The sequence below is a fragment of the Ranitomeya variabilis genome, chromosome 3 (assembly GCF_051348905.1).
Source record: "Ranitomeya variabilis isolate aRanVar5 chromosome 3, aRanVar5.hap1, whole genome shotgun sequence".
NCBI classification, from domain to species: domain Eukaryota; kingdom Metazoa; phylum Chordata; class Amphibia; order Anura; family Dendrobatidae; genus Ranitomeya; species Ranitomeya variabilis.
This window is the reverse complement of record NC_135234.1, coordinates 159,101,154-159,127,960: the sequence shown is the minus strand read 5'-3', so window position 1 is coordinate 159,127,960 and position 26,807 is coordinate 159,101,154. Positions and strand designations below refer to the sequence as shown.

Below are 26,807 nucleotides of genomic sequence, written 5' to 3'. Positions count from 1 at the left end.
TTACCGGCAGCAGAGACAGACACGTACAGCAACTGCTCCAAAGCTCTCACTGACTACTTCAACCCTAAACAAAACATCAGATATGAAAGATACAAGTTCAGGATTGCTAAGCAGCTTCCAGAAGAATCCATAGACACCTATGTCACTTGGCTAAAAGAACTAGCACATGGGTGTGCATTTACTGACGTAGATGATGAAATCCTAACTCAAGTAATTGTCACCTGCTCGTCTAATAACATAAGGCGTAAAGCTCTGCAGCAGGATCTCTCTCTGCATGATTTACTCAAGATGGCCCGTGCTATAGAGATAGCAGATCATCAGGCAACTGTAATGGAGAATGGGGATAATTTACATGTGCATAATCTCAAACATAACAGTGCACAAGGCAAGCAAGCCCCAGCAACAGAAGAAATGTTATAGATGTGGACAAGATTTCCCTCACCACATGAACAAATGTCCAGCTATAGGACAAACTTGCAGTAAATGTGGAAAAGGGAACCATTTTGCAGTTGTCTGCAAATCAGCGCCCAACAAGTCTCCTCTGCCATTGACAAAGCCTGCAAATATAAAAATGGTAAATCAGGATATAGAAGAAATGTCTGTGACTGAGAACTATGTGTTCACGACTTCTGTTACTGGCTCAGTGCAGTCTCCATGTATTACACTCACCATCTGCAACACGGATGTCACCTTTACAATAGATACAGGAGCTTCGGTGGATATCATAGACAGCAATACTTATGAACAGTTGAAAACAAAGCCAGTCTTACAGCAAGTGCATACTACAATCTTTCCATATGGATCTAAAACACCTCTAGTTACAATGGGACAATTTGATGCTGAACTTAGCTATAAAGAAAATAGGCAGAAAACCACTTTTCACACATTACAAGGATCGGGAGGCTGTCTTCTCAGCTATCACACTGCCTTGAAGCCAGGACTCATCCAGATTGTTCATACCATAACCGACCCTGCGGACCTGGATGTACAAGCCATGGTGAACAGTTTTCCCTCCCTATTTAGTGGATTAGGAAAATTAAAGGACTCTCAAGTGCATCTTCATGTGGATGACACTGTTCGTCCAGTAGCCCAGGCTCACAGGCTTATTCCATTTCACCTGAGAAAGAAGGTAGAAAAGGAACTCCAATTACTCATGGATGATGATGTCATAGAAACTATTTCTGGTCCCACTCCGTGGGTCTCTCCACTTGTGGTAGTTCCAAAACCAAAGACTCCAGAGCAGGTGAGACTGTGTGTTGACATGCGCCTGCCCAACACTGCTATTCAGAGGGAAAGACACATCTCACCCACAATTGATGACATTATTCATTTATTAAATGGAGCAACCGTTTTTTCAAAGCTCGACCTCAATAAGGGCTATCATCAACTAGAATTGAGTCCAGAATCCAGATACTTAACAACATTTTCCACCCATTGGGTCTCAGAAGATACAAAAGATTGACGTTTGGGGTCTGCTCAGCAGCGGAAATTTTTCAAGATACGATAAGGGGCGTCATTCAACACATTCCAAATGCCTTTAATTACAGTGATGACATACTGGTTTTTGGGAAAACTCAAGCTGAACATAATCGTGTTCTATATGCTATCTTTGAATGTCTGCTGTTGTGAATTCCGTTCTCGGGCTCCCTCCTGTGGTCATGAGTGGTACTGTGTGAGTTTGTTCTTGGGCTCCCTCTGGTGGCCTTTAGAGATATGGCTGGTCTTGGCTGGGCTCAGCTGCTTCATTACTGTTATGATCCGGTGGTAGGATCTCAAAACTGACCTGACACATATAACCAGAATATTAGGACAAGCTCTGGGGATGTGGAAGCTATACTGACCGCAATCCTGATCCTATCCACACACACTAAAGGCAGCCGTGGAGCGTTACCTAAAAACCTAGACGCCTCTTCACAGCCTGAGAAACTGACTACCCCTAGAGAGAAAGCAAAGACCTCACTTGCCTCAGAGAAATAACACCAAAGTTTTAGACAGCCCCCCACAAATAATAACGGTGAGTTAAGGGGAAAATACAAACGTAGAAATGAAACAGGTTTAGCAAATGAGGCCCGCTAACACTAGATAGACAGAAAATAGATAGGACTCTGTGCGGTCAGTACAAAAACTATCAAAAATAAACCACACAGAGAATACAAGAACCCCCACACCGACTCACGATGTGAGGGGCGCACTCTGCACCCCAGAACTAACCAGCAAGCAAAAAATCAAATAAAAGCAAGCTGGACTGAATTCATCATATACTGAGAAACGTTTTCAAGGAAATAATGAGCAAAATGAACAAGCAAACTTAGCTTCTCCAGCAGGAGACTGGTCACAAGGAATATTCAGGAGAGCTCAGAATCAGGACTGAATACACCGACAGCAGGCAACAAGTGAAGGTCCAGGTGAGTTAAATAGGCCCAGCATAGCAGGAAATGAAGCAGCTGAGCCCAGCCAAGACCAGCCATATCGCTAAAGGCCACCAGAGGGAGCCCAAGAACAAACTCACACAGTACCACTCATGACCACAGGAGGGAGCCCGAGAACGGAATTCACAACAGTCTGCTCTCTGCTGGACTCACTCTAAACAAAGAAAAATGTGAATTTGATAAAAATTCATTGGAGTTCTATGGTCACATTTTCTCGGCGGAAGGAGTATGACCTGATCCCAAGAAAGTAGAATCCATCAGAGCAGCTTCAATTCCACAGAATGCCAGTGAAGTGCGCTCTTTTCTTGGAATGGCAAGCTACTGTGCTAGATATATTCCAAATTTTTCGACAATCAGCACTCCACTAAGGGAACTTACGAACCAAAATTGCATTTTTCAATGGTCCCAAGACTGTCAGGTCTCTTTTGAAACAATTAAAAACGAACTCTGCTCAACAACCACCATGGCCTATTTTGATCCAGCTCTTCGAACCGAACTGATTGTGGACGCCAGTCCCGTGGGACTGGGTGCAATTTTAGCACAATACAAGGATGACAATCAAAGTCCACACATCAATTCTTATGCAAGTAAAAGCTTAACAAGCACTGAAAGAAAGTATTCGCAACCTGAAAAAGAAAGCTTGGCAGTCGTCTGAGGATGTGAACACTTTCACTTATTTCTCTATGGAGCTCCCTTCACTATTGTCACAGATCATCAAGCTCTCCTTACAATTTTTGGAAATCCCAGAGCTAAAATGCACGAATTGAATGATGGGGTCTACGTCTACAGGACTATAATTACAAAATTGTTCACAAACCTGGAAAATACAGCAATCCGGCTGATTATCTCTCAAGACATCCTACAAATGATGATTTACCTGTGCATTCCTCCTTTGAAGAATACATCCACTTTGTTACAGCTCACGCCGTGCCAAAAGCACTTTCTGTTGATCAGTTTGTGGATACAACAACCAGTGACAAGACACTCTGTGCCTTAATACAAATTATCCAAAATAGAAGGTGGCATGAAATTCAAAAGAAAAAATTTCCTGAAGATGGGATTGATCTGAAGGAGTTAAAACTATTTTCAAATGTACGTGAGGAATTATCAGTCACTGAAGACCAACTCATCCTTCGTGGTACCAAACTGGTTGTACCTAAGGCCTTGTGCAACCTAGTCATACAGATAGCACATGAAGGTCATCTAGGAATTGTTGGCACAAAAAAGTTACTCAGAGAAAAAGTGTGGTTCCCAAATATGGATAACTTGGTAGAAGAGAAGATTAGACATTGCTCCACTTGTCAATTAATTACTCCATCGTCAACTCTAGAGCCATTTCAAATGTCTCCGTTACCCACTGCTGTATGGGAGGAAGTGGCAGTCGACATATATGGACCATTACCAAATGGCCAGTACATTCTAGTAACAATTGATGAATATTCTAGATACCCTGTCATTTCATTCATCTCTTCAACGTCTGCTAATAGTGTCATACCAGAACTGGACGACATATTCTCTGCATATGGCATTCCAAGAGTGGCCAAAACAGATAATGGACCTCCATTCAATGGACATGTGTTTGCACAGTTTTCTGAATACTTGGGGTTCAGCCACAGAAAGATCACACCTTGCTGGCCGCAAGCTAATGGAATCGTAGAACGTTTCATGCGCACCATGGGGAAACGAATCAAGGCAGCTAGCCTGGAGCACACCCCACTGAAACAATCACTATACAAATTCATGCGCAATTACCGCAATACGCCACATTCCACCACTAATGCTGCTCCATCTCATCTCATGTTCAGCAGAACTCTTCGTACACGGATCCCTGATGTGACCAGCCATCCCTTACCAAAATGACTCTTCAGTGCCAACAATGGATTTCTTTAACAAGCAAGCTATGAAACATTATGCAGACAGAAGGCGAGGGGCACAGTCATGTGCCATCAAAAGAGGTGATATGGTTGTTGTGCGTCAAAAATCAACCAACATAACCTCAGCTGTATATAGTCCTGCAAAATATAATGTTACTGAGAGAAAAGGCAGTATGGTCACGGCTGAGGGAGACGGACACTCCATCACTCGAAATTCCTCACATTTTAAAATCATACCGCAGAACAATGGTAATGAACTCCCAACAGTGGAAGAATTGATACCCGACGGTGGAGAGGACCAACAAGAGGTGGCTGATCCGTCAGCACTGGACACCCCCAATGAACCCAGACGTTACCCTACACGGGAAAGAAGGGCTCCATCGAGACTTATTGAAGGAATATAATTTAAAAAAAAGGGGGGAATAAGATAATACAGACATATGGTTTTTCTTGGACATTTTCGCGTTGTTGCATTGTCAATATTTTGTTTTAGGTTGTTAATAAATATAAATATATATATATATATATATATATATATATATATATATATAAAGGGGGATGATGTAATGTATAAGAATTAGATCTGTCTCTTTAATAAAGTGAGGGCGGGAGTTGAGTTTAGTTTCAGTTTCAGTTATAGCCTGAGGAGAAAATGTTATGCTGTGTGCTGGAGGAAAAGAGGAGAAGGATAAAAATACAGTTAAAGCTTACTCTCTCTTAAATTCCTTACACCGTGTGGATGCTACAACCCCTAATTTATTTTTTTTAACAACAACTTTTTTTGGAATATAATAGTTTTAAACTGCAACAAGAGCATAGAGATAGTTAATGGATACTGCTGTGGAAAGGAAAATACCATTAACCACAAGAAATAAAAGGTTTTAAAGCATCACATTTATTAGATCATTAAAATAAGTGAAGGTAAATTAAAACAGCGCTTTGGAATTCTGTGACATTAAAAGAGTTTTCCGTGCATCCAATATTGATAACATATATCTGTCATAGGTCATCAACATCAGATAGGTGGAGGTCCGACACCCAGCATCCCCCTGATTACCTGTTATTAGCTCTAGCGGCAGCGAGAAGTAAACATTGAGCAGAGCTAAACAGCACCACTTTGTTCAATGCTCTGCTGCTGAGAACTGCAAATCACTTCTTATTAAAGAGAATAGCTATACTTGGTGCTGTATTACAACTCCAGACAACTTTCATTGGTGACTCAGACCTGAGACACTGCCAGCACTCTTCAGCGGTTACGTGCTGTTTTTCAGGCATTATTCTCAGTGATGACAGCCATAATACCTGCAATACGGCACATTATTATTATTATTTATTATTATAGCGGCATGTATTCCATGGCGCTTTACATGTGAGGAGGGGTATACATAATAAAAACAAGTACAATAATCTTAAACAATACAAGTCACAACTGGTACAGGAGGAGAGAGGACCCTGCCCGCGAGAGCTCACAATCTACAAGGGATGGGTGAGAATACAGTAGGTGAGGATAGAGCTGGTCGTGCAGCGGTTTGGTCGATTGGTGGTTACTGCAGGTTGTAGGCTTGTCGGAAGAGGTAGGTCTTCAGGTTCTTTTTGAAGGTTTCGATGGTAGGTGAGAGTCTGATGTGTTGTGGTAGAGGGTTCCAGAGTAGGGGTGATGCACGAGAGAAATCTTGTATACGATTGTGGGAAGAGGAGATAAGAGGGGAGTAGAGAAGGAGATCTTGTGAGGATCGGAAGTTGCATGCAGGTAAGTACCGGGAGACGAGGTCACAGATGTATGGAGGAGACCGGTTGTGGATGGCTTTGTACGTCATGGTTAGGGTTTTGTACTGGAGTCTCTGGGCAATGGGGAGCCAGTGAAGGGATTGACAGAGGGAAGAGGCCAGGGAATAGTGGGGGGACAGGTGGATTAGTCGGGCAGCAGAGTTTAGAATAGATTGGAGGGGTGCAAGAGTGTTCGAGGGGAGGCCACAGAGTAGGAGGTTGCAGTAGTCAAGGTGAGAGATGATGAGGGAATGGACTAGGGTGTTTGCAGATTCTTGGTTGAGGAATGTACGGATCCGTGAAATATTTTTGAGTTGAAGTCGGCAGGAAGTGGAAAGGGCTTGGATAGGAGGTTTGAAGGAGAGATCAGTGTCAAGGATTACCCCGAGACAGCGAGCTTGTGGGACTGGGAAGAGTAGGCAGCCATTTACTGTAATGGATAGGTTCGTTGGGGGGGGGGGTCGCGTGAGATGGGGGAAAGATGATGAATTCTGTTTTGTCCATGTTAAGTTTCAGAAATCTAGCGGAGAAGAAGGATGAAATAGTGGACAGACATTGAGGGATTCTGGTTAGTAGGGAGGTGATATCTGGTCCAGAGATGTAGATCTGTGTGTCATCAGCATAGAGATGATACTGAAAGCTGTGAGATTCTATGAGCTGTCCAAGTCCAAAGGTGTAAATGGAGAAGAGCAGGGGCCCTAGAACTGAACATTGCGGGACTCCGACAGATAGGGGGCGAGGTGAGGAGGTGGTGTTTGAGTGGGAGAGATGCTGAATGTCCGGTTTGTTAGGTATGACGAGATCTAGGATAAGTCTGTGATGCCAAGGGATGAGAGGGTCTGTAGTAATAGGGAATGGTCCACTGTGTCAAAGGCAGAGGACAGGTCCAGGAGGAGGAGGACAGAGTAGTGTCTCTTGCTCTTGGAGGTTAATAGGTCATTGGTGACTTTAGTTAGGGCAGTTTCAGTGGAGTGGTGTGACCGGAAGCCAGATTGTAAACGGTCGAAGAGGGAGCAAGAAGAGAGATGGGAGGACAGTTCAAGGTAGACGTGTTGTTCCAGTAGTTTGGAGGCATAGGGGAGAAGTGATATAGGGCGATAGCTAGATACAGAGGATGGGTCAAGAGAGGGCTTTTTGAGGATAGGTGTGATTGAGGCATGTTTAAAGCTTGAGGGGAAAACACCAGTTGTTAGTGATAGGTTGAAGAGATGGGTTAGGGTTGGGATGAAGACTGTGGTGAGGTTTGGGATGAAGTGGAATGGAATTGGGTCAAGTGCACAGGTGGTGAGATGCGATCTTGAGAGTAGAGTGCACATGCTGACTGCTTGGAAACAAGTAGAGATGGGCGAACTCAAACAGTAAAGTTGTGGGTCCGTAAGGAACACCTACTGTTGGGGGACACTGAACACGGACTTCACCAGGAAGTCTGTGTTACTGTTCAGGTTTGGCTGTCTGAACACCGGGTGTTTGTCACACTGTCATGTGCATGACAGTGCAGAAAGCACTGCTTCTGATCAGTGGTGAAATCATCTCCGCCAGTCAGAGAGCCACGGTTCCCACGCTGTCAAAAGACAGCGTGTGCACTGAATTGTGATCTGACTTATAAAGTTTACCTCTGGTCACTGGTGTCAGCGGATGGGACTACAGCTCCCATCATCCGACACCTGCTTCCACTAATAACAGCGAGAGCAGGAGCAGCTGATGGGTGTATTCATTAGCCGGCTTATGAACTGCGTGGGTTTCCCTGTATTTTTGATAACCAGCCAGTTAAAACTCACAGCCAGGGGCTGCAACCCTCAGTTGTCAGCTTCAACAAGGTTGGGTATCAAAAATAGAGGGGTCCCCCCGCTGTTTTTTTTAAAAATTTTAAATAAATATTTTAAAAAACAGGGTGGGATCCCCCCATTTTTGACAACCAGCCTTGCTAAAGCAGACAACTGGGGGCTGGTGCTCTCAGACTGGTAAGGGGCCATGGATATTGCCCCCCCAGCCTAAAAATAGCACCCCGCATCTACCCAGAAAAGGCACATCTATTAGATACGCCAATTCTGGCGCTTTGTCTTGCTTTCCCCTTGCCCTGTAGTAGTGGCAAGTGGGGTTAATATTTCTGGGGTTGATGTCACCTTTGTATTATCAGGTGACATCAAGCCCACGGATTACTAATGAAGAGACGTCTATGAGACGCCTATCCATTACTAATACTATAGATCAGGGGTGGGGAACCTCCGGCCCCAGGACCACTTACGGCCCTTGATTGACTTTTATCAGGCCCCCGAGCAGATTCTCAGGGACCACATTTTTGGGCAGGGAGCTGTATTTTGATTACAACCAGCTTATTAATTTCTTCTTGCTCTATTAGCACACACATGCAGTGTTCAGTACTGAACACTGAAGGGAATGCAATGAAAGACTGCATCCTGAAACCAGTGCCAGAGTCAGGATGCCCTTTTTAGGGTGGAGTTTGTATGGCCCCCGAAGGATGGTATAAATATCCCAATGGCCCTTGGAAAAAAAAGATTCGCCACCCCTGCTATAGATATATGGTAAATAAAGACACAGTAAGAATAAAGTCCTTAATTAGAAATAAGACTAAACACAGTTTTACTTTTTTAGTTAAAGATAACAAACACAGTTATACTCACCAAACACCTATTCCATCAAAGCCCTCGTTTTCCTGTAGTAAAACAAAAATAAAAAAACAACAATATCTCTCACCTATCCATCGTTCTGCCTCATGCCATAATCCATGTCTGGGGAATAATTAGTTTTCAACCTGGATGGTTCCAAGATGCGACTGTCCAGGCTGAGAACCACTTGTGACTGAACAGCTGCAAGTGCAGCCTCAGTGACCGGCAGTGACATCATCGAGGATACCTCCTGTCACTGAGGCTGCATTCCCTGCCGGGCTGAACTGCTGTGACCTCAGTGAGATCCCCGCTAGCACCGTGAGATAAACTCTCTGATGACCCTCGATGACGTCACCACCGGTCACTGACGCTGCACTCCCAGCAGCTCATTCACCAGTGGTTCTCAGCCTGGACGGCCGCATCTTTGCACCGTCCAGGTAGAAAACTAATTATTCCCCAGACATGGATTACGGCGTGGGAACAGAACGACGGACAGGTGGGGGGATGTTGTTTTTTATTTTTGTTTTATACAGGAGAACGAGGGCTTCGGTGGAATAGGTGTTTGGTGAGTTTAACTGTATTTGTTATTTTTAAATAAAAAAGTAGAACTGTAAAATTTAGTCTTATTTCTAATAAAGGAGTTTATTCTTGTTGTGTCTTTATTTCTCATATATCTATAGGATTAGTGAAGGATAGGTGTCTCATAGACACCTCTCCATTAGTAATCAGTGGGCTTGATGTCACGTGACAATACAAAGGTGACAACCCCACAAATATTGACCTCACTTGCCACCGCTATAGGGCAAGTGGGAAGAGCAGGGCAAAGCGCCAGATTTGGCGCATCTAATAGATGTGCCTTTTCTGGTCAGCTGCGGGTTGCTATTTTCAGCCTGGGGGTGGCCAATATCCATGGCCCTTTACCAGCCTGAGAATACCAGCCCCCAGCTGTCTGCTTTAGCAAGGCTGGTTGTCAAGAATGGGGGAACCCCATGGCATTTTTTAAAATTATTTATTTAAATAATTTGAAAAAACAGTGTGGGGACCCATCTATTCTTGATATCCAGCCTTGTTGAAGCTGACATCTGAGGGTTGCAGCCACCAGCTGTGAGTTTTCTCTGGCTGGTTATCAAAAATACAGGGGAATCCATGACGTTTAAAAAAAAAAAAAAAAAAATTTACAGCGCAGGAGTAGGCTAATGAATACACCCATCAGCCGCTCCTGCTCTCGTTGTTATTAGCGGCAGCAGGTGTCAGATGATGGGAGCTGTAGTCCTATCCGCTGACACCAGTGACCAGAGGTAAACTTTATACCTCCGATCACAGCTGAGTGCTCACAATGTCTTTTGACAGCATGGGAACCGCGGCTCTCTGATCGACGGGGATGATTTCAGAAGCAGTGTTTGCTGCGCTGTCATGCACATGACAGCGTTACAAACACTGGATGTTCGGGCCCCCCATTCAAGTGAATGGGTTTCAGGTTCGGGTCCGGGTACTGTTCTCATACTAGAACCCAAACTTTTTGCAACTGTTCAGCCGAACCCGCCAGACACGAACATCCAGGTGTCCGCCCATCTCTAGAAACAAGGGCTAAAAGGATAGTCCATGTGTCATCTTTGGCTCTCCATATGAAAGGAAAGGAGATTGTTATCAATGTTGCCATTTTAAAACATTTATACTTGTTTTATTTTAAATTAAGAGTTGGATAATGCTTTACAAAATGTATTTTTTTTCTGATATTCTAAACTTTACACTTTTTTCCCCCTAGGTCATCACTTGGTCTGGAACATATGATCCTGGAAGAGAACGAAGCAAGGTTTCTTTTTTTTTTTCCTAGTAATTACTTGATGATACTTTGTCTGTGTTCTGAATACATTCCGCATCGGACGGCCTGACAGCTGTGTCTGGATTATTATTACAGCACTGCTTGCGCTGAGCGTTGCTGGCTTTGACAGCTTGCATTGTCTGCTCACAGGGAACACGATTTGCTATCTGAGCCAGATTCAGTGTGAAATACTTTGGGACTTTACATGCTAAAGGGTACTTGTTATCAGAGAAATTTCATTTATGGCAATGAAAACATTTCAAAACATTTATTTAGGATTCATATGTTAAGTCCAGCTCCGCAGGTACATAAGTCATCTGGTGAAAAGGGCACTGTTTTTACTGGGAAATTTTAAGTGACCCTCAGGGTAGTGAGGAGGACTATTTGCCAGGGTTGCCTCTTAGTATGACTCATATTTATAAGCAGAATAACAGTATACTGCAACCTACATGTTCATGTTATGGCTCTTTGTTAGAAAAAGATGTCAGAATTTACTTATACTCTGTTATTGCCATCAGTGAGTTAATTTGTCTCTGTTAATTAAATTTGACGCATATGTACTTTTATTTGCATACTCCTCCATACTTTTAATTGTAATAATAGAGCACGTATTAAGTTATAAGCAATTGAAGATGTGGGTGATATGGTTAGGGTAAGAATTTTATTTGAACATGATAAATTGTCTGTCTATTTAGAAAGAAAGTGCAGATTTAGAGATCATGCCTCATTGACAAATCCAAAAGGCGAAACTCAGAATCGGGTGGATGACGATCTGTGTATGATTTTAATAAGCAATTGGTATTCCACTGATTGTTTTAACATATTTCACCCATCCTGTACTGTGTCTGCATATCTGGAGACTACATTCTTATTATTGTTTATTGGCACCAGAGTCCATGATATCTACTCTGGTGGTCACAATATGAGCCACACACGGTGCATTGAACGGTGAGTATTTATCAACAATTGTCCATCTTGAAGTGACGCGCCCACTGTTCCGCCACTCAGAGGGTCTGTTGCATCAGCCCAATCAAATTCGGCCGTGAACGATCACATGTATGTGTGTCATCGTAGGCTCAGCCGCAGCTGTTATAACCAGACGCTATTAGCTGAGAGGTGATCCAACCATGGCATATCTTTCTGCTCCACAGGTTTACACAAAGCATTTGACATAATTGACGCCGACTATGATAAAGCATCAGTTATACAGGGTGAGCCATTTATATCGATACACCTAACTAAAATGGGAATGGTTGGTGATATCAACTTCCTGTTTGTGGCACATTAGTATATAGGAGGGGGAAACCTTTTCAAGATGGGTGGTGACCATGGCAGCCATTTTGAAGTCGGCCATTTTGGATCCAACTTTATTTTTTTCAATGGGAAGAGGGTCATGTGATACATCAAACTTATTGAGAATTTCACAAGGAAAACAATGGTGTGCTAGGTTTTAACATAACTTTATTCTTTCATGAGTTATTTACAAGTTTATAACCACTTATAAAATGTGTTCAAAGTGCTGCGCATTGTGTTGGATTGTCAGTGCAACCCTCTTCTCCCACTCTTGACACACTGATAGCAACAACACAGAAGAAATGCTAGCACAGGCTTCCAGTATCTGTTGTTTCAGATGCTGCACATCTCGTATCTTCACAGCATAGACAATTGCCTTCAGATGACTCCAAAGATAAATGTCTAAAGGGGGTCAGATCGGGAGACCTTGGTGGCCATTCAACTGGCCCACGACAACTAATCCACTTTCCAGGAAACTGTTCATGTAGGAGTACTCGGACCTGACACCCAAGATGGTGCACCACCACACCATATACTAATGTGCCACAAACAGGAAGTTGATATCACCAACCATTCCCATTTTATTTAGGTGTATCCATATAAATGGTCCACCCTGTATATTAGAGGATCATTACAGTTAGTTATTTTATCCTTTTTATGCAATTGACCTCATATTAATACACCTTTGTTACCAGCAATGGTTAGACATCCAGGCACAGTAGACGATGGGTGAAACTTGTTGAGACATATAATTAGATAACGACACAAGAAAGCACATTGTAACAGAGAACGATAGAGTTCAGCTTACCCACATGCACTATTTGAAGATCCGGAGCAAAAGAAGTGTCTGTGTCTTGGACGTAAATAATTGCAAAGAAAGAAAAATCCAGCTTAACTTAACACTTATATTCATGATTAAGGATTTCATTACCTGAAACCAGTTGTTTTATCTTCTACCATGGCATTTTAATTCACGACTGAAGTGTTTTCTATTCACACCAATAAAGAAGAGTTTTGGGATTTTCGTGAAGCTGGATTTTTCTTTCTTTACATTGTAACAGTGTTTAATGAATGGCAGCTTATATGTATCAGCATGCTAGGAAGATTGATCAAACACTAGTGTGATCCCCTATGACAATATGAGGTAGTACTTTGTATATATTAGATATTGTCACATTATTATTAATATCTGGCAACTGGAATTCTATAATATATTAGAGAGGATTGATTAGGTTTGAAGATGGAGAAGGAAACTTTACCTCCTATAGACCGCATCCTAACTAGAATGGCAACATAAAACTGTTATGTTGCTAGATAGACCTGCAATTGGTACTGTGCAAATGTAAATAGACATTTTTTTTTATATATTTCAATAAAGGTTATTTTTTTAATCAATTTATGTACTCAGGTCAGTGGTATACACTCATGGCCAAAAGTGTTGGCATCCTTGAAATTGTTCCGAAAAATTAAATATTTAGCTCAGAAAATTATTGCAGTTACACATGTTTTGTTATACACATGTTTATTTCCTTTGTGTTTATTAGACAACATTGTTGGCACCCTCAGCTTAGTATTTGGTTGCACACCCTTTTGAATAAATAAAAATCGCTTCCTATAACCTTCAACAAGCTTTTTACACTGCTCAACTGTAATTTTTGATCACTCTTCCTTTGCAAACTGCTCCAGGTCTCTCATATTTGAAGGGTGCCTTCTCCCAACAGCAATTTTAAAGGGAACCTGTCACCCCCAAAATCGAGGGTGAGCTAAGCCCACCGGCATCAGGGGCTTATCTACAGCATTCTGGAATGCTGTAGATAAGCCCCCGATGTATCCTAAAAGATGAGAAAAAGAGGTTAGATTATACTCACCTGGGCGGGCGGTCCGATCCGGTGGGCATCGCGGTCCGGCCCGGGGCCTCCCATCTTCATAGGATGACGTCCTCTTCTGGTCTTCATGCTGCGGCTCCGGCGCAGACGTACTTTGTCTGCCCTGTTGAGGGCAGAGCAAAGTACTGCAGTGCGCAGGTGCCGGGAAAGGTCAGAGAGGCAAACTGCAGTCTAGCTTTTTTATTTCTGTGTTAGCAGTGGGACCCTCGGATAGTTCACGCTGACACTGATGCACCCTGAGCCTGCAGTACAGTTTGAATTTCTTTAAAACTTGGTTGGGGCTGATTATCCACCATCCGGACTAACATGCGTTGCAGCCTTTCATCAGTTTTTCTCTGCTGTCCATGTCCAGGGAGATTAGCTACAGTGCAATGAGTTGTAAACATCTTGATTAAGTTGCGCATCGTGGACAAAGGAACATCAAGATTTCTGGAGATGGACTTGTAACGTTGTTGATATTTTTTTAACAATTTTGGTTCTCAAGTCAGAAGACAGTTTTCTTCTCTTTCTGTTCTCCATACTTAGACCAGAGTCACACTACTGTAGAATACATCGCATAGCATTCGGCTATGGACCACCTCACATCTGCGAATATTTTCTCATGCTGAATCAGTATGCTAGAACAATCGCAGCATGCTGCGATTGGCACCGAGACTTGGCTGAGTCTCGGCTCGCTCGCACCCATATAAGTCTAGGGGTTTGAGTGACACAACACGCAGCCCTCAGATATCATCCGAGTGCGGTGTGATATACACCGATGCTGGCAGCAGGGGAGATGGTGAAATTAATTTCTCCACCTCCTCCGCAGCTGTGCTCCTATCCTCTCTGTGAGAGAGGCTCGAAGCACAGTAGCATGACACTCAGCTCCCGCTCACAGCCGAGGGTTGTGTACACAATACAAAGATTGAGTGAACTTCTTCCCTTTTTATGATTTCAGATGTGATTTTTCATATTGCCCACATCTGTTACTTGTCACAGGTGAGTTTGAACAAGCACCACATGAAAAAAAAGTTGATTACCCACAATTTTGGAAAGGTGCCAACAATTTTGTCCTGCCCATATTTGGGATTTTGTGTGAAATTATGTCCAATTTGCCCCTTTTTTTCTCATTATAATTCTCATTATTATTATTATTCTCATTATTATTTCTGGTAGTGACTTTGATTTTGCGGTTAGCAATTATATGTTTGGAAGAGGTTCGCCTAATTATTTTTTTTTAGAGGTTCCAGCTTTACGAAAGGTTTTCGACTCGTATAGCTGCTACATTTTTTCCACCAATTATGGAATCTTTAATACAGTCATAACGCAACTTCAAGGTTTTTTATTGGATTATTTGCGACACTATGAAGGACAAATTATGACATATGGCTCCAGCCTTTATCTGTGTTAATTGTAATCCTTGGAAACAATTTCTTAGTTACAAAAAAGGAGACACACAATGAAGTATTATTCTTCTTTTCTCCACCTCTGACATTTCTGGTTCTGGGAATTACTCTTTTTTTGTATTGGAATTAGCTAGTGCAAACAATTCATCACGGAAAAATTTCTGGTCCTTGCAGCACAGAGATATGACAGCTGTTAACTCTGTAATGTTCAGCTTCCTGGGAAAAGAAAATAACTGTCCTGATAAGACCCTGGCTCAGTAAGAATTTACGTATTATGCAGGGATTTTCTTTTTTTCTAAATGGGATTTCTATAAGGCCGTTTTCACACGTCATATTTTTTTTCTCCTATGAAAAAATGGCTGTTTTTTTCTCATCTTTATCAATTAACAAAATGAATGAACAAATAGAAATCTAAATCAAATCAATATTTGGTGTGGCCACCCTTTGCCTTCAAAACAGCATCAAAGCACCAATTCTTGGGGGTACAATAGTATGCAGTTTTTGAAGGAACTTAGCAGGAATGTTGTTCCAAACATCTTAGAAAACTAACCATAGATCTTCTGCAGATGTAGGCTTCAGCAGTTCCTGATCCATCATGCAATACAATCGGGGAGCTGTCTGATTGACTCCAAATTTATCCATAGCAGGATGACCCCAAGCTTACAGCAAATTTCATTAAAAACTATCTTCAACGTAAAAAACAAGGAGTCCTGTAAGCAGGGGTGAACCTAGCCTCTCTGCTGCCTGAGGCGAAAGGAAAAATGGCGCCCCCCCACACACACAGTCCCTGCCTCACTGCCTGTGCACACACATCCCTCCACCGAACCCGGTAATCGCCGCTCACAGTAGCATACCAGCAGAGGTGTATCTAGGGTTTCTGGCACAAGGGGAAAGAATTCATTTTGGTGCCCCCGCCCACCCCCCCACCCCTCCACCAAGGACATATGCGATTTGCACACTCAGTCATGTGCCCACGAGCTCCTCTCCCTAATGCTCTCACTGTTCAGTGAAAAACTGAGAGAAGCAGAAGAGAAGCTCATTGTCACAGGCCCATGAGTATGAAAATCGCATATGAGTGACGTGTCCATGTGACGACTGGAACCTGCAGAGCTGAATCCTGACATCGCAGCTTCTGAATTCTCACAGCTAATGCACTGCACACATTTAGGATTCTCCCTGGCCGGTGGACGGTCATGTCAGCACAAGCATGCGATTTGTATACTTCTGACCACATTCCTACCAGACGTGCTCGGCCTCGCTCAGTTCATTTTCATAGAGTGAGGTCACACATGTCTAGTCAGCATGTGACCGCATGTATGTAAATCACCAGCACCAGAGAATCCTGACAGCGTGCAGTGCGCACTGTGAGAAGTCAGAAGTCTGCAGTCACAAAGAATGACTGCAGACTCATTACAAACCTAGACATCCCCTTTAATGCTCCTAACATAAATAAAAACATGAGAATTAGTTAGTATCACAAATAACATTTACATCCAGGAACCTTATAGATGACGTTGTCTCTGGAGTCGTTCTCCTTTTCTTCATCTTGTCCAGACCCCATGATGAGTTTTCTCATCCACAGCCGTCTCTGCAGACTTCCATCTTCTCCACTCTTTTGCAGAAAGTCTCCACAAGACGCCCTTAAAGATATAAGTGTCATTATAATGCTCCTGTATAATAAATTGCCCCTCACTATATTGTCTGCACAAAATATGACCCCCACACTGTCCCTCTTATGGTACATGCTCTTCACACTGACCTCTCCTTTCTATACACACTGTGTCCCCCCTATAGGGCCTAGTATTTATACTCCATATTTATACTCCATCCTCCCACCCTGTGTGCGTGGCTCCCCCATCCTCCCACCCTGTGTGCGTGGCTCCCCCATCCTCCTCCCCTGCATGCGTGGCTCCCCCTTCCTCCTTCCCTGCGTGCGTGGCTCCCCCATCCTCCTCCCCTGCGTGCGTGGCTCCCCCATCCTCCTTCCCTGCGTGCGTGGCTCCCCCATCCTTCTCCCCTGCGTGGCTCCCCCATCCTCCTCCCCTGCATGCGTGGCTCCCCCATCCTTCTCCCCTGTGTGTGTGCCTCCCCCATCCTTCTCCCCTGCGTGCGTGGCTCCCCCATCCTCCTCCCCTGCGTGCGTGGCTCCCCCATCCTCCTCCCCTGCGTGCGTGGCTCCCCCATCCTTCTCCCCTGCGTGCGTGGCTCCTCCATCCTTCTCCCCTGCGTGCGTGGCTCCCCCATCCTCCCACCCTGCGTGCGTGGCTCCCCCATCCTTCTCCCCTGCGTGCGTGGCTCCCCATCCTCCCACCCTGCGTGCGTAGCTCCCCCATCCTCCCACTCTGCGTGCGTGGCTCCCCCATCCTCCCACCCTGCGTGCGTGGCTCCCCCATCCTCCCACCCTGCGTGCGTGGCTCCCCCATCCTCCTCCCCTGCGTGCGTGGCTCCCCCATCCTCCTCCCCTGCGTGCGTGGCTCCTCTATCCTTCTCCCCTGCGTGCGTGGCTCCCCCATCCTCCTCCCCTGCGTGTGTGGCTCCCCCATCCTTCTCCCCTGCGTTCATGGCTCCCCCATACTTTTTCCCTGTCATACTCACCTCTCACCGGGCGGCGCAGAACTTCCTGGCATCTCTGCAGCGTCTTCCTTCCTGTCTTCAGCGGTCACACGGTAGCACTCATTAAGGTGATGAATATGCGCATATTCATGACCTTAATGACGGTACCATGTGACTGCTGAAGACAGGACGCACTGCCGGCGCTGAGACACAGTTGCAGTCACTGCTGGAGGAAGGTGAGTATTACGTCTTCAGGGAGGGGGGGCGGGAAAGAGGGAGGGAGGAGGAAGGGCGGGCACTTGACCCCAGAGTTTAAAAAAAAAAAAAAAAACCTAGCAGCGCAAATCCAGTTACAGAATCTGCCGCCACCTCTCTTCTGCCGCCTGAGCCAAAGAGCTCAAGTCGCCTCATGGTAGCAGCGTCACTGCTTGTAAGTGATGATGTGGCCTCAACATCAAGTCTCTCTGGGATTACAAGAAGAGACAGGAGAATTTGCACAAGATCTGTGGTTAATTCTCCAAGATAGTTGGAGCAACCTCCCTGCCAGGCTCCATAAGAAACCAAGGATAATTAATTGCTTTGATGCTGTTTTGAAGGTAAAAGAATAGCTCCATCAAAGGGAATCTGTCAGTAGGATGAACCCTCCTATCTGTCTACATGGGTATGTAGGTCATAGGAAGCTGAAAAAAAATACTTTACTGAAATACAGTTAGGTCCATATATATTTGGACAGAGACAACATTTTTCTCATTTTGGTTATAGACATTACCACAATGAATTTTAAACAAAACAATTCAGATGCAGTTGAAGTTCAGACTTTCAGCTTTCATTTGAGGGTATCCACATTAAAATTGGATAAAGGGTTTAGGAGTTTCAGCTCCTTAACATGTGCCACCCTGTTTTTAAAGGGACCAAAAGTAATTGGACAGATTCAATAATTTTAAATAAAATGTTCATTTCTAGTACCTGGTTGAAAACCCTTTGTTGGCAATGACTGCCTGAAGTCTTGAACTCATGGACATCACCAGACGCTGTGTTTCCTCCTTTTTGATGCTCTGCCAGGCCTTTACTGCGGTGGTTTTCAGTTGCTGTTTGTTTGTGGGCCTTTCTGTCTGAAGTTTAGTCTTTAACAAGTGAAATGCATGCTCAATTGGGTTGAGATCAGGTGACTGACTTGGCCATTCAAGAATATTCCACTTCTTTTGCTTTAATAGACTCCTGGGTTGCTTTGGCTTCATGTTTTGGGTCATTGTCCATCTGTAGTATGAAACGACGACCAATCAGTTTTGCTGTATTTGGCTGGATCTGAGCACACAGTATGGCTCTGAATACCTCAGAATTCATTCGGCTGCTTCTGTCCTGTGTCACATCATCAATAAACACTAGTGACCCAGTGCCACTGGCAGCCATGCATGCCCAAGCCATCACACTGCCTCCGCCGTGTTTTACAGATGATGTGGTATGCTTTGGATCATGAGCTGTACCAAGCCTTCGCCATACTTTTCTCTTGCCATCATTCTGGTAGAGGTTGATCTTGGTTTCATCTGTCCAAAGAATGTTCTTCCTGAACTGTGCTGGCTTTTTTAGATGTTTTTTAGCAAAGTCCAGTCTAGCCTTTTTATTCTTGACACTTATGAGTGGCTTGCACCGTGCAGTGAACCCTCTGTATTTACTTTCATGCAGTCTTCTCTTTATGATAGATTTGGATATTGATACGCCGACCTCCGGGAGAGTGTTGGTCACTTGGTTGGCTGTTGTGAAGGGGTTTCTCTTCACCATGGAGATTATTCTGCGATCACCCACCACTGTTGTCTTCCGTGGGCGCCCAGGTCTTTTTGCATTGATGAGTTCACCAGTGCTTTCTTTCCTTCTCAGGATGTACCAAACTGTACATTTTGCCACTCCTAATATTGTAGCAATTTCTCGGATGGGTTTTTTCTCTGTTTTCACAGCTTAAGAATGGCTTGTTTCACCTGCATGGAGAGCACTTTTGACCGCATGTTTACTTCATAGGAAAACCTTCCAAATGCAAGCACCACAACTCAAATCAACTCCAGGCCTTTTATCTGCTTAGTTGAGAATGACATAATGAAGGGATTGCCCACACCTGTCCATGAAATAGCCTTGGAGTCAATTGTCCAATTACTTTTGGTCCCTTTAAAAAACAGGGTGGCACAGGTTAAGGAGCTGAAACTCCTAAACTCTTCATCCAATTTTAATATGGATACCCTCAAATGAAAGCTAAAAGTCTGAACTTCAACTGCATCTGAATTGTTTTGTTTAAAATTAAATTGTGGTAATGTCTATAACCAAAATGAGAAAAATGTTGTCTCTGTCCAAATATATATGGACCTAACTGTATATGTGATCCGATGTCTTATTCCAGAGAAATTCACGTGTTTTTTTTTTTACATGTGAATGAGCTGTTCCAGTTTATGGGCCGGACACTGATCAGCATGAGACCTTGGGCTTCTTTATCACCTGGGCCCCTGTGTGGCTGCATAGGTTGATCAAATGGTATGTCCACCCCTGACTGTATGTGAGTCAAACTACTAAAGAAAATACAAGACATAATCCAAAAGTGCCTCTATTACACAATGGGTCCATCATGTATCTTTAAAAAAAAAACCAAAGGGTTACAATCAAGAGTTGAATTCAAATCTTTAACAGGCATGAGGGGATGCCTGCAGTGTAGCGCTCCTGGGAAAAATATTCCCACTCTAATAAGCAAATATTACAGTTGTTGAGTCCAGTTAACACTTAGGCCCGATTCAACATTTGTGGGTTTTTCAAAATCACTCTTCTTTTTTGTCTTGTGGAATCAGCTGTCGTTTTTGGTACCAAATTGAATTTGACATAAAGTAAAGAAAAATTGTGTTTTTTTCTATTTTGAACTGTTTTTGCAGCATTTTGGCACCAAATTTTGTATATTTTGCAAAATACGACAAACATTGTGCCAAAGTACCTGCAGACTCAAAAATACACAGGGGGTGGGGAAGTGTAGGTTCAAGAAATTGTGTGACTTTATTAAAAATAGCAATTGATAAATCACACGAAAATATCTGGAATCGCTAAGCTCTGCTTACAAAGTGGAAAACAAAAAAAACCACAAGCGAACATATATAAAATAGATTTAAAAAAGGCACAAATAGAATAGTGAATTGAGAGCAAACAAAAAAAAGCGCAAAACACACAAAAGGCAATGCTGAATCCGTGCCACAATGTAAATGTTTCTACCGTGCGAGATTTCAGCTCCAGTTATAACCTAAACAATGGTAAATTCATGTTGGGAGTTGTTTCACAGCCTAAAATGCTGCAGACCTTACAAATGAATCCAGGACTGATGAAACACAGTCAGAAAGATAATACTCAATCACATGCGGTGGCTTACTGATGATATCATCTTTTTTAATCAAACAACTTATATTAAAACAACTGGCAAATGACATTTCAGAAAACTTGTGATCACACTTGCATTATACAGAATATATACATAAGGATTGTAGACATACACCACTATTGTTCACATATAGAACACTGAATATTTTCACCCCTTTAATCCCCCTTCCCTCAAACATCTCCCTACCAGTAATATCATCTTTAACCCCTTAGTGACAGAGCCAATTTGGTACTTAATGACCGAGCCAATTTTTACAATTCTGACCACTGTCACTTTATGAGGTTATAACTCTGGAACGCTTCAACAGATCCTGCTGATTCTGACATTGTTTTCTCGTGACATATTGTACTTCATGTTAGTGGTAACATTTCTTCGATATTACTTGCGTTTATTTATTAAAAAAATGGAAATATGGCGAAAATTTTGAAAATTTTGCAATTTTCAAAATTTGAATTTTTATTCCCTTACATCAGAGAGATATGTCACACAAAATGGTCAATAAATAACATTTCCCATATGTCTACTTTACATCAGCACAATTTTGGAAAAAAAAAAAAAAAATATTAGGGAGTTATAAGGGTTAAAATTTGACCAGCAATTTCTTATTTTTACAGCAAAATTTACTAAACCATTTTTTTTAGGGACCACCTCACATTTGAAGTAAGTTTGAGGGGTCTATATGGCTGAAAATACCCAAAAGTGACACCATTCTAAAAACTGCACCCCTCAAGGTGCGCAAAACCACATTCAAGAAGTTTATTAACCCTTCAGGTGCTTCACGAGAGCTAAAGCAATGTGAAAGGAAAAAATGAACATTTTACTTTTTTTCACAAACATTTTACTTCAGAACCAATTTTTTTTATTTTCATAAGTGTAAAAAAAGAAAATGAACCACATAATTTGTTGTGCAATTTGTCCGGAGAATGTCGATATGTCATATGTGGGGAAGGACCACTTTTTGGGTGCACAGCAGAGCTCCGAAGGGAAAGAGCGCCATTTGACTTTTTCAACACAGAATTCCCTGGAATTGAGATCGAACACCATGTCGCGTTTGGAGAGCCGCTGATGCGCCTAAACAGTGGAAACCCCCCACAAGTGACCCCATTTTGGAAACTAGACCCCCTAAGGAACTTATCTAGGTGTGTGGTCAACACTTTGAACCCCCAAGTGCTTCACACAAGTTTATAACGTAGAGCCGAAAAAATTAAAAATCTTTTTTTTTTCACAAGAATGATCTTTTCACCCCCAATTTTTTATTTTCCCAAGGGTAGCAAGAGAAATTGGTTCCCAAAAGTTGTTGTGCAATTTGTCCTGAGTATGTCGATACCCCGTATGTGGGGGTAAACCTCTGTTTGGGTGCACAGTAGAGCTCAGAAGGGAAGGAGCGCCATTTGGCTTTTTCAACATAGAATTCCCTGGAATTGAGATCGGACACCATGTCGCGTTTGGAGAGGCGCTGATGTGCCTAAACAGTGGAAACCCCCCACAAGTGACCCCATTTTGGAAACTAGACCCCCTAAGGAACTTATCTAGGCATGTGGTCAACACTTTGAACCCCCAAGTGCTTCACACAAGTTTATAACATAGAGCCGAAAAAATTAAAAATCATTTTTTTTTCACAAGAATGATCTTTTCACCCCCAAGTTTTTATTTTCCCAAGGGTATCAAGAGAAATTGGTTCCCAAAAGTTGTTGTGCAATTTGTCCTGAGTATGTCGATACCCCGTATGTGGGGGTAAACCTCTGTTTGGGTGCACAGTAGAGCTCAGAAGGGAAGGAGCGCCATTTGGCTTTTTCAACATAGAATTCCCTGGAATTGAGATCGGACACCATGTCGCGTTTGGAGAGGCGCTGATGTGCCTAAACAGTGGAAACCCCCCACAAGTGACCCCATTTTGGAAACTAGACCCCCTAAGGAACTTATCTAGGCATGTGGTCAACACTTTGAACCCCCAAGTGCTTCACACAAGTTTATAACATAGAGCCGAAAAAATTAAAAATCATTTTTTTTTCACAAGAATGATCTTTTCACCCCCAATTTTTTATTTTCCCAAGGGTAGCAAGAGAAATTGGTTCCCAAAAGTTGTTGTGCAATTTGTCCTGAGTATGCCGATACCCCGTATGTGGGGGTAAACCTCTGTTTGGGTGCACAGTAGAGCTCAGAAGGGAAGGAGCGCCATTTGGCTTTTTCAACATAGAATTCCCTGGAATTGAGATCGGACACCATGTCGCGTTTGGAGAGGCGCTGATGTGCCTAAACAGTGGAAACCCCCCACAAGTGACCCCATTTTGGAAACTAGACCCCCTAAGGAACTTATCTAGGCATGTGGTCAACACTTTGAACCCCCAAGTGCTTCACACAAGTTTATAACATAGAGCCGAAAAAATTAAATATCATTTTTTTTTCACAAGAATGATCTTTTCACCCCCAATTTTTTATTTTCCCAAGGGTATCAAGAGAAATTGGTTCCCAAAAGTTGTTGTGCAATTTGTCCTGAGTATGTCGATACCCCGTATGTGGGGGTAAACCTCTGTTTGGGTGCACAGTAGAGCTCAGAAGGGAAGGAGCGCCATTTGACTTTTTCAACATAGAATTCCCTGGAATTGAGATCGGACACCATGTCGCGTTTGGAGAGGCGCTGATGTGCCTAAACAGTGGAAACCCCCCACAAGTGACCCCATTTTGGAAACTAGACCCCCTAAGGAACTTATCTAGGCATGTGGTCAACACTTTGAACCCCCAAGTGCTTCACACAAGTTTATAACATAGAGCCGAAAAAATTAAATATCATTTTTTTTTCACAAGAATGATCTTTTCACCCCCAATTTTTTATTTTCCCAAGGGTAGCAAGAGAAATTGGTTCCCAAAAGTTGTTGTGCAATTTGTCCTGAGTATGTCGATACCCCGTATGTGGGGGTAAACCTCTGTTTGGGTGCACAGTAGAGCTCAGAAGGGAAGGAGCGCCATTTGACTTTTTCAACATAGAATTCCCTGGAATTGAGATCGGACACCATGTCGCGTTTGGAGAGGCGCTGATGTGCCTAAACAGTGGAAACCCCCCACAAGTGACCCCATTTTGGAAACTAGACCCCCTAAGGAACTTATCTAGGCATGTGGTCAACACTTTGAACCCCCAAGTGCTTCACACAAGTTTATAACATAGAGCCGAAAAAATTAAATATCATTTTTTTTTCACAAGAATGATCTTTTCACCCCCAATTTTTTATTTTCCCAAGGGTAGCAAGAGAAATTGGTTCCCAAAAGTTGTTGTGCAATTTGTCCTGAGTATGTCGATACCCCGTATGTGGGGGTAAACCTCTGTTTGGGTGCACAGTAGAGCTCAGAAGGGAAGGAGCGCCATTTGACTTTTTCAACATAGAATTCCCTGGAATTGAGATCGGACACCATGTCGCGTTTGGAGAGGCGCTGATGTGCCTAAACAGTGGAAACCCCCCACAAGTGACCCCATTTTGGAAACTAGACCCCCTAAGGAACTTATCTAGGCATGTGGTCAACACTTTGAACCCCCAAGTGCTTCACACAAGTTTATAACATAGAGCCGAAAAAATTAAATATCATTTTTTTTTCACAAGAATGATCTTTTCACCCCCAATTTTTTATTTTCCCAAGGGTAGCAAGAGAAATTGGTTCCCAAAAGTTGTTGTGCAATTTGTCCTGAGTATGTCGATACCCCGTATGTGGGGGTAAACCTCTGTTTGGGTGCACAGTAGAGCTCAGAAGGGAAGGAGCGCCATTTGACTTTTTCAACATAGAATTCCCTGGAATTGAGATCGGACACCATGTCGCGTTTGGAGAGGCGCTGATGTGCCTAAACAGTGGAAACCCCCCACAAGTGACCCCATTTTGGAAACTAGACCCCCTAAGGAACTTATCTAGGCATGTGGTCAACACTTTGAACCCCCAAGTGCTTCACACAAGTTTATAACATAGAGCCGAAAAAATTAAATATCATTTTTTTTTCACAAGAATGATCTTTTCACCCCCAATTTTTTATTTTCCCAAGGGTAGCAAGAGAAATTGGTTCCCAAAAGTTGTTGTGCAATTTGTTCTGAGTATGTCGATACCCCGTATGTGGGGGTAAACCTCTGTTTGGGCGCACTGCGGAGCTTGGAAGGGAAGGAGCGCCGTTTGACTTTTTAATCTCTTAATTGTGAGAGCGGACGCCATTTTGGGTTTGTAGATGTGCCTAACAGCAGAAACCCCCCACAACTGACCCTGTTTTGGAAACTACACCCCTCAAAGAATTTAATCAGGGGTATATTGAGCAATTTGAACCCACATGTACGACACAGAGTTTGATAACATTAGGTCGGCATACTGAAAAAATTCATTTTTTTCCACGAGAATCTTGTTTTAGACCTGAATGTCTCACTTTTTCAGAAATAACATCAAAAAGTGGACCCCACAATTCGTTACCCACTTTATTATGAGTGCAGCGATATCCCATATGTAGTCAAAAAGTTCTGTTTGGACAAATGGCAGGGCTTGGACAGAAAGGGGCACAATGTGACAAATTTGGCTTTATTTGAAATTGAAGATCCAGGACCCATTCAAAGCTTCTAGAGATATTGAGCAAAAAAGAAAATCCTTCCAGGAATTATTACTCACAAAGTGAGGCATGCTCCTAAAACACTTTGGCTGACTATAAAATTGGTCTTGCTAACAAAACAGTTGTCCCGCATTTGCGTATATTGTAGCAGGAAGAATAAACTGTACTGGAATGAAGGGCAAAATGTGTAGCAAAATGCAGCCAACTATGTGGCAAAGCGGAGTTTGTTCCAAAGATGAAAGAACACCATCAGGGCTAGAATGGCACAGCAGACACTTTCAGAGACTGGTCGTACAACGTCCTTTTAGCTCCATCAATCCCTATATGGGGACAAATGTGCCAATAGACGTGGTACACCATAGCAAGCTCCCACCCGCCAAGGTCAGAACCGCTATATGCACAAAACAACCAGTTCTCTATAGAAAGTATTGTCTGGTACCAGAGGTTCGGCAAGAACCATAAAGTAAAGCCCATAGTGTATAAGTACGGAACTTCCTAATTTTTTTTAGAAATCCTACAATAAAATGATCATGCCCGTATCATCAGCATAAATATAAGTAATATAAATGGAAGCCAAAGTTTTGTGTAGCAAGACAGTCATAAAAAATGGTCAAAAATAGATAAATGGTCAAAAATGTTTGTGAGTAATCAAGTCCTAGAATTCATTTTCAGATGATCTCACTTTTCAAGATCATTTCTGGGGTCCACATTCTAACGCTTATTGACATGGGTACGTGGACGAGAATTTGTTGGAATAGTAGTTTGGCATGGGATTGATCAAGTTCTAGAATTTTCAGATGACCTGACTTTGCAAGAACATTTGTGGGGTCCACACTCTAGAGCGTACAGACGTGGGTACGTGGATGAGAATTTGTTGGGATAGTAGTTTGGTATGGGATTGATCAAGTTCTAGAATTGTCAGATGACCTGACTTTGCAAGAACATTTGTGGGGTCCACACTCTAGAGCGTACAGACGTGGGTACGTGGATGAGAATTTGTTGGGATAGTAGTTTGGTATGGGATTGGTCAAGTTCTGGAATTAATTATGAAATGGGGTAAAATGGGATCTACTAATTAAAATAATATTTATCAATTGTTCCAAATTGTACTACTTGGGCCACTAAGCAGAAAATAAAAATTATTGAAAAAAAAAAACCAAACTAATAATTGTAGGTGGTGTGGTAGGTTTCAAAACAGGGG

The 26,807-nt window shown here is 42.9% G+C and overlaps 1 protein-coding gene across 4 annotated transcripts in view; it reads left to right on the top strand.

Annotated features, from left to right (window-relative positions):
* LOC143815513 (uncharacterized) overlaps positions 1 to 26,807 on the top strand; it is a 781,879-nt gene that overhangs the window by 591,237 nt on the left and 163,835 nt on the right. For all 4 annotated transcript variants that reach the window (XM_077294772.1, XM_077294774.1, XM_077294771.1 and 1 more), the window contains one exon: positions 10,463 to 10,510. In XM_077294772.1, coding sequence (XP_077150887.1) covers positions 10,463 to 10,510 — 48 coding nt within the window. The remainder of the gene's footprint in view (positions 1 to 10,462; positions 10,511 to 26,807) is intronic.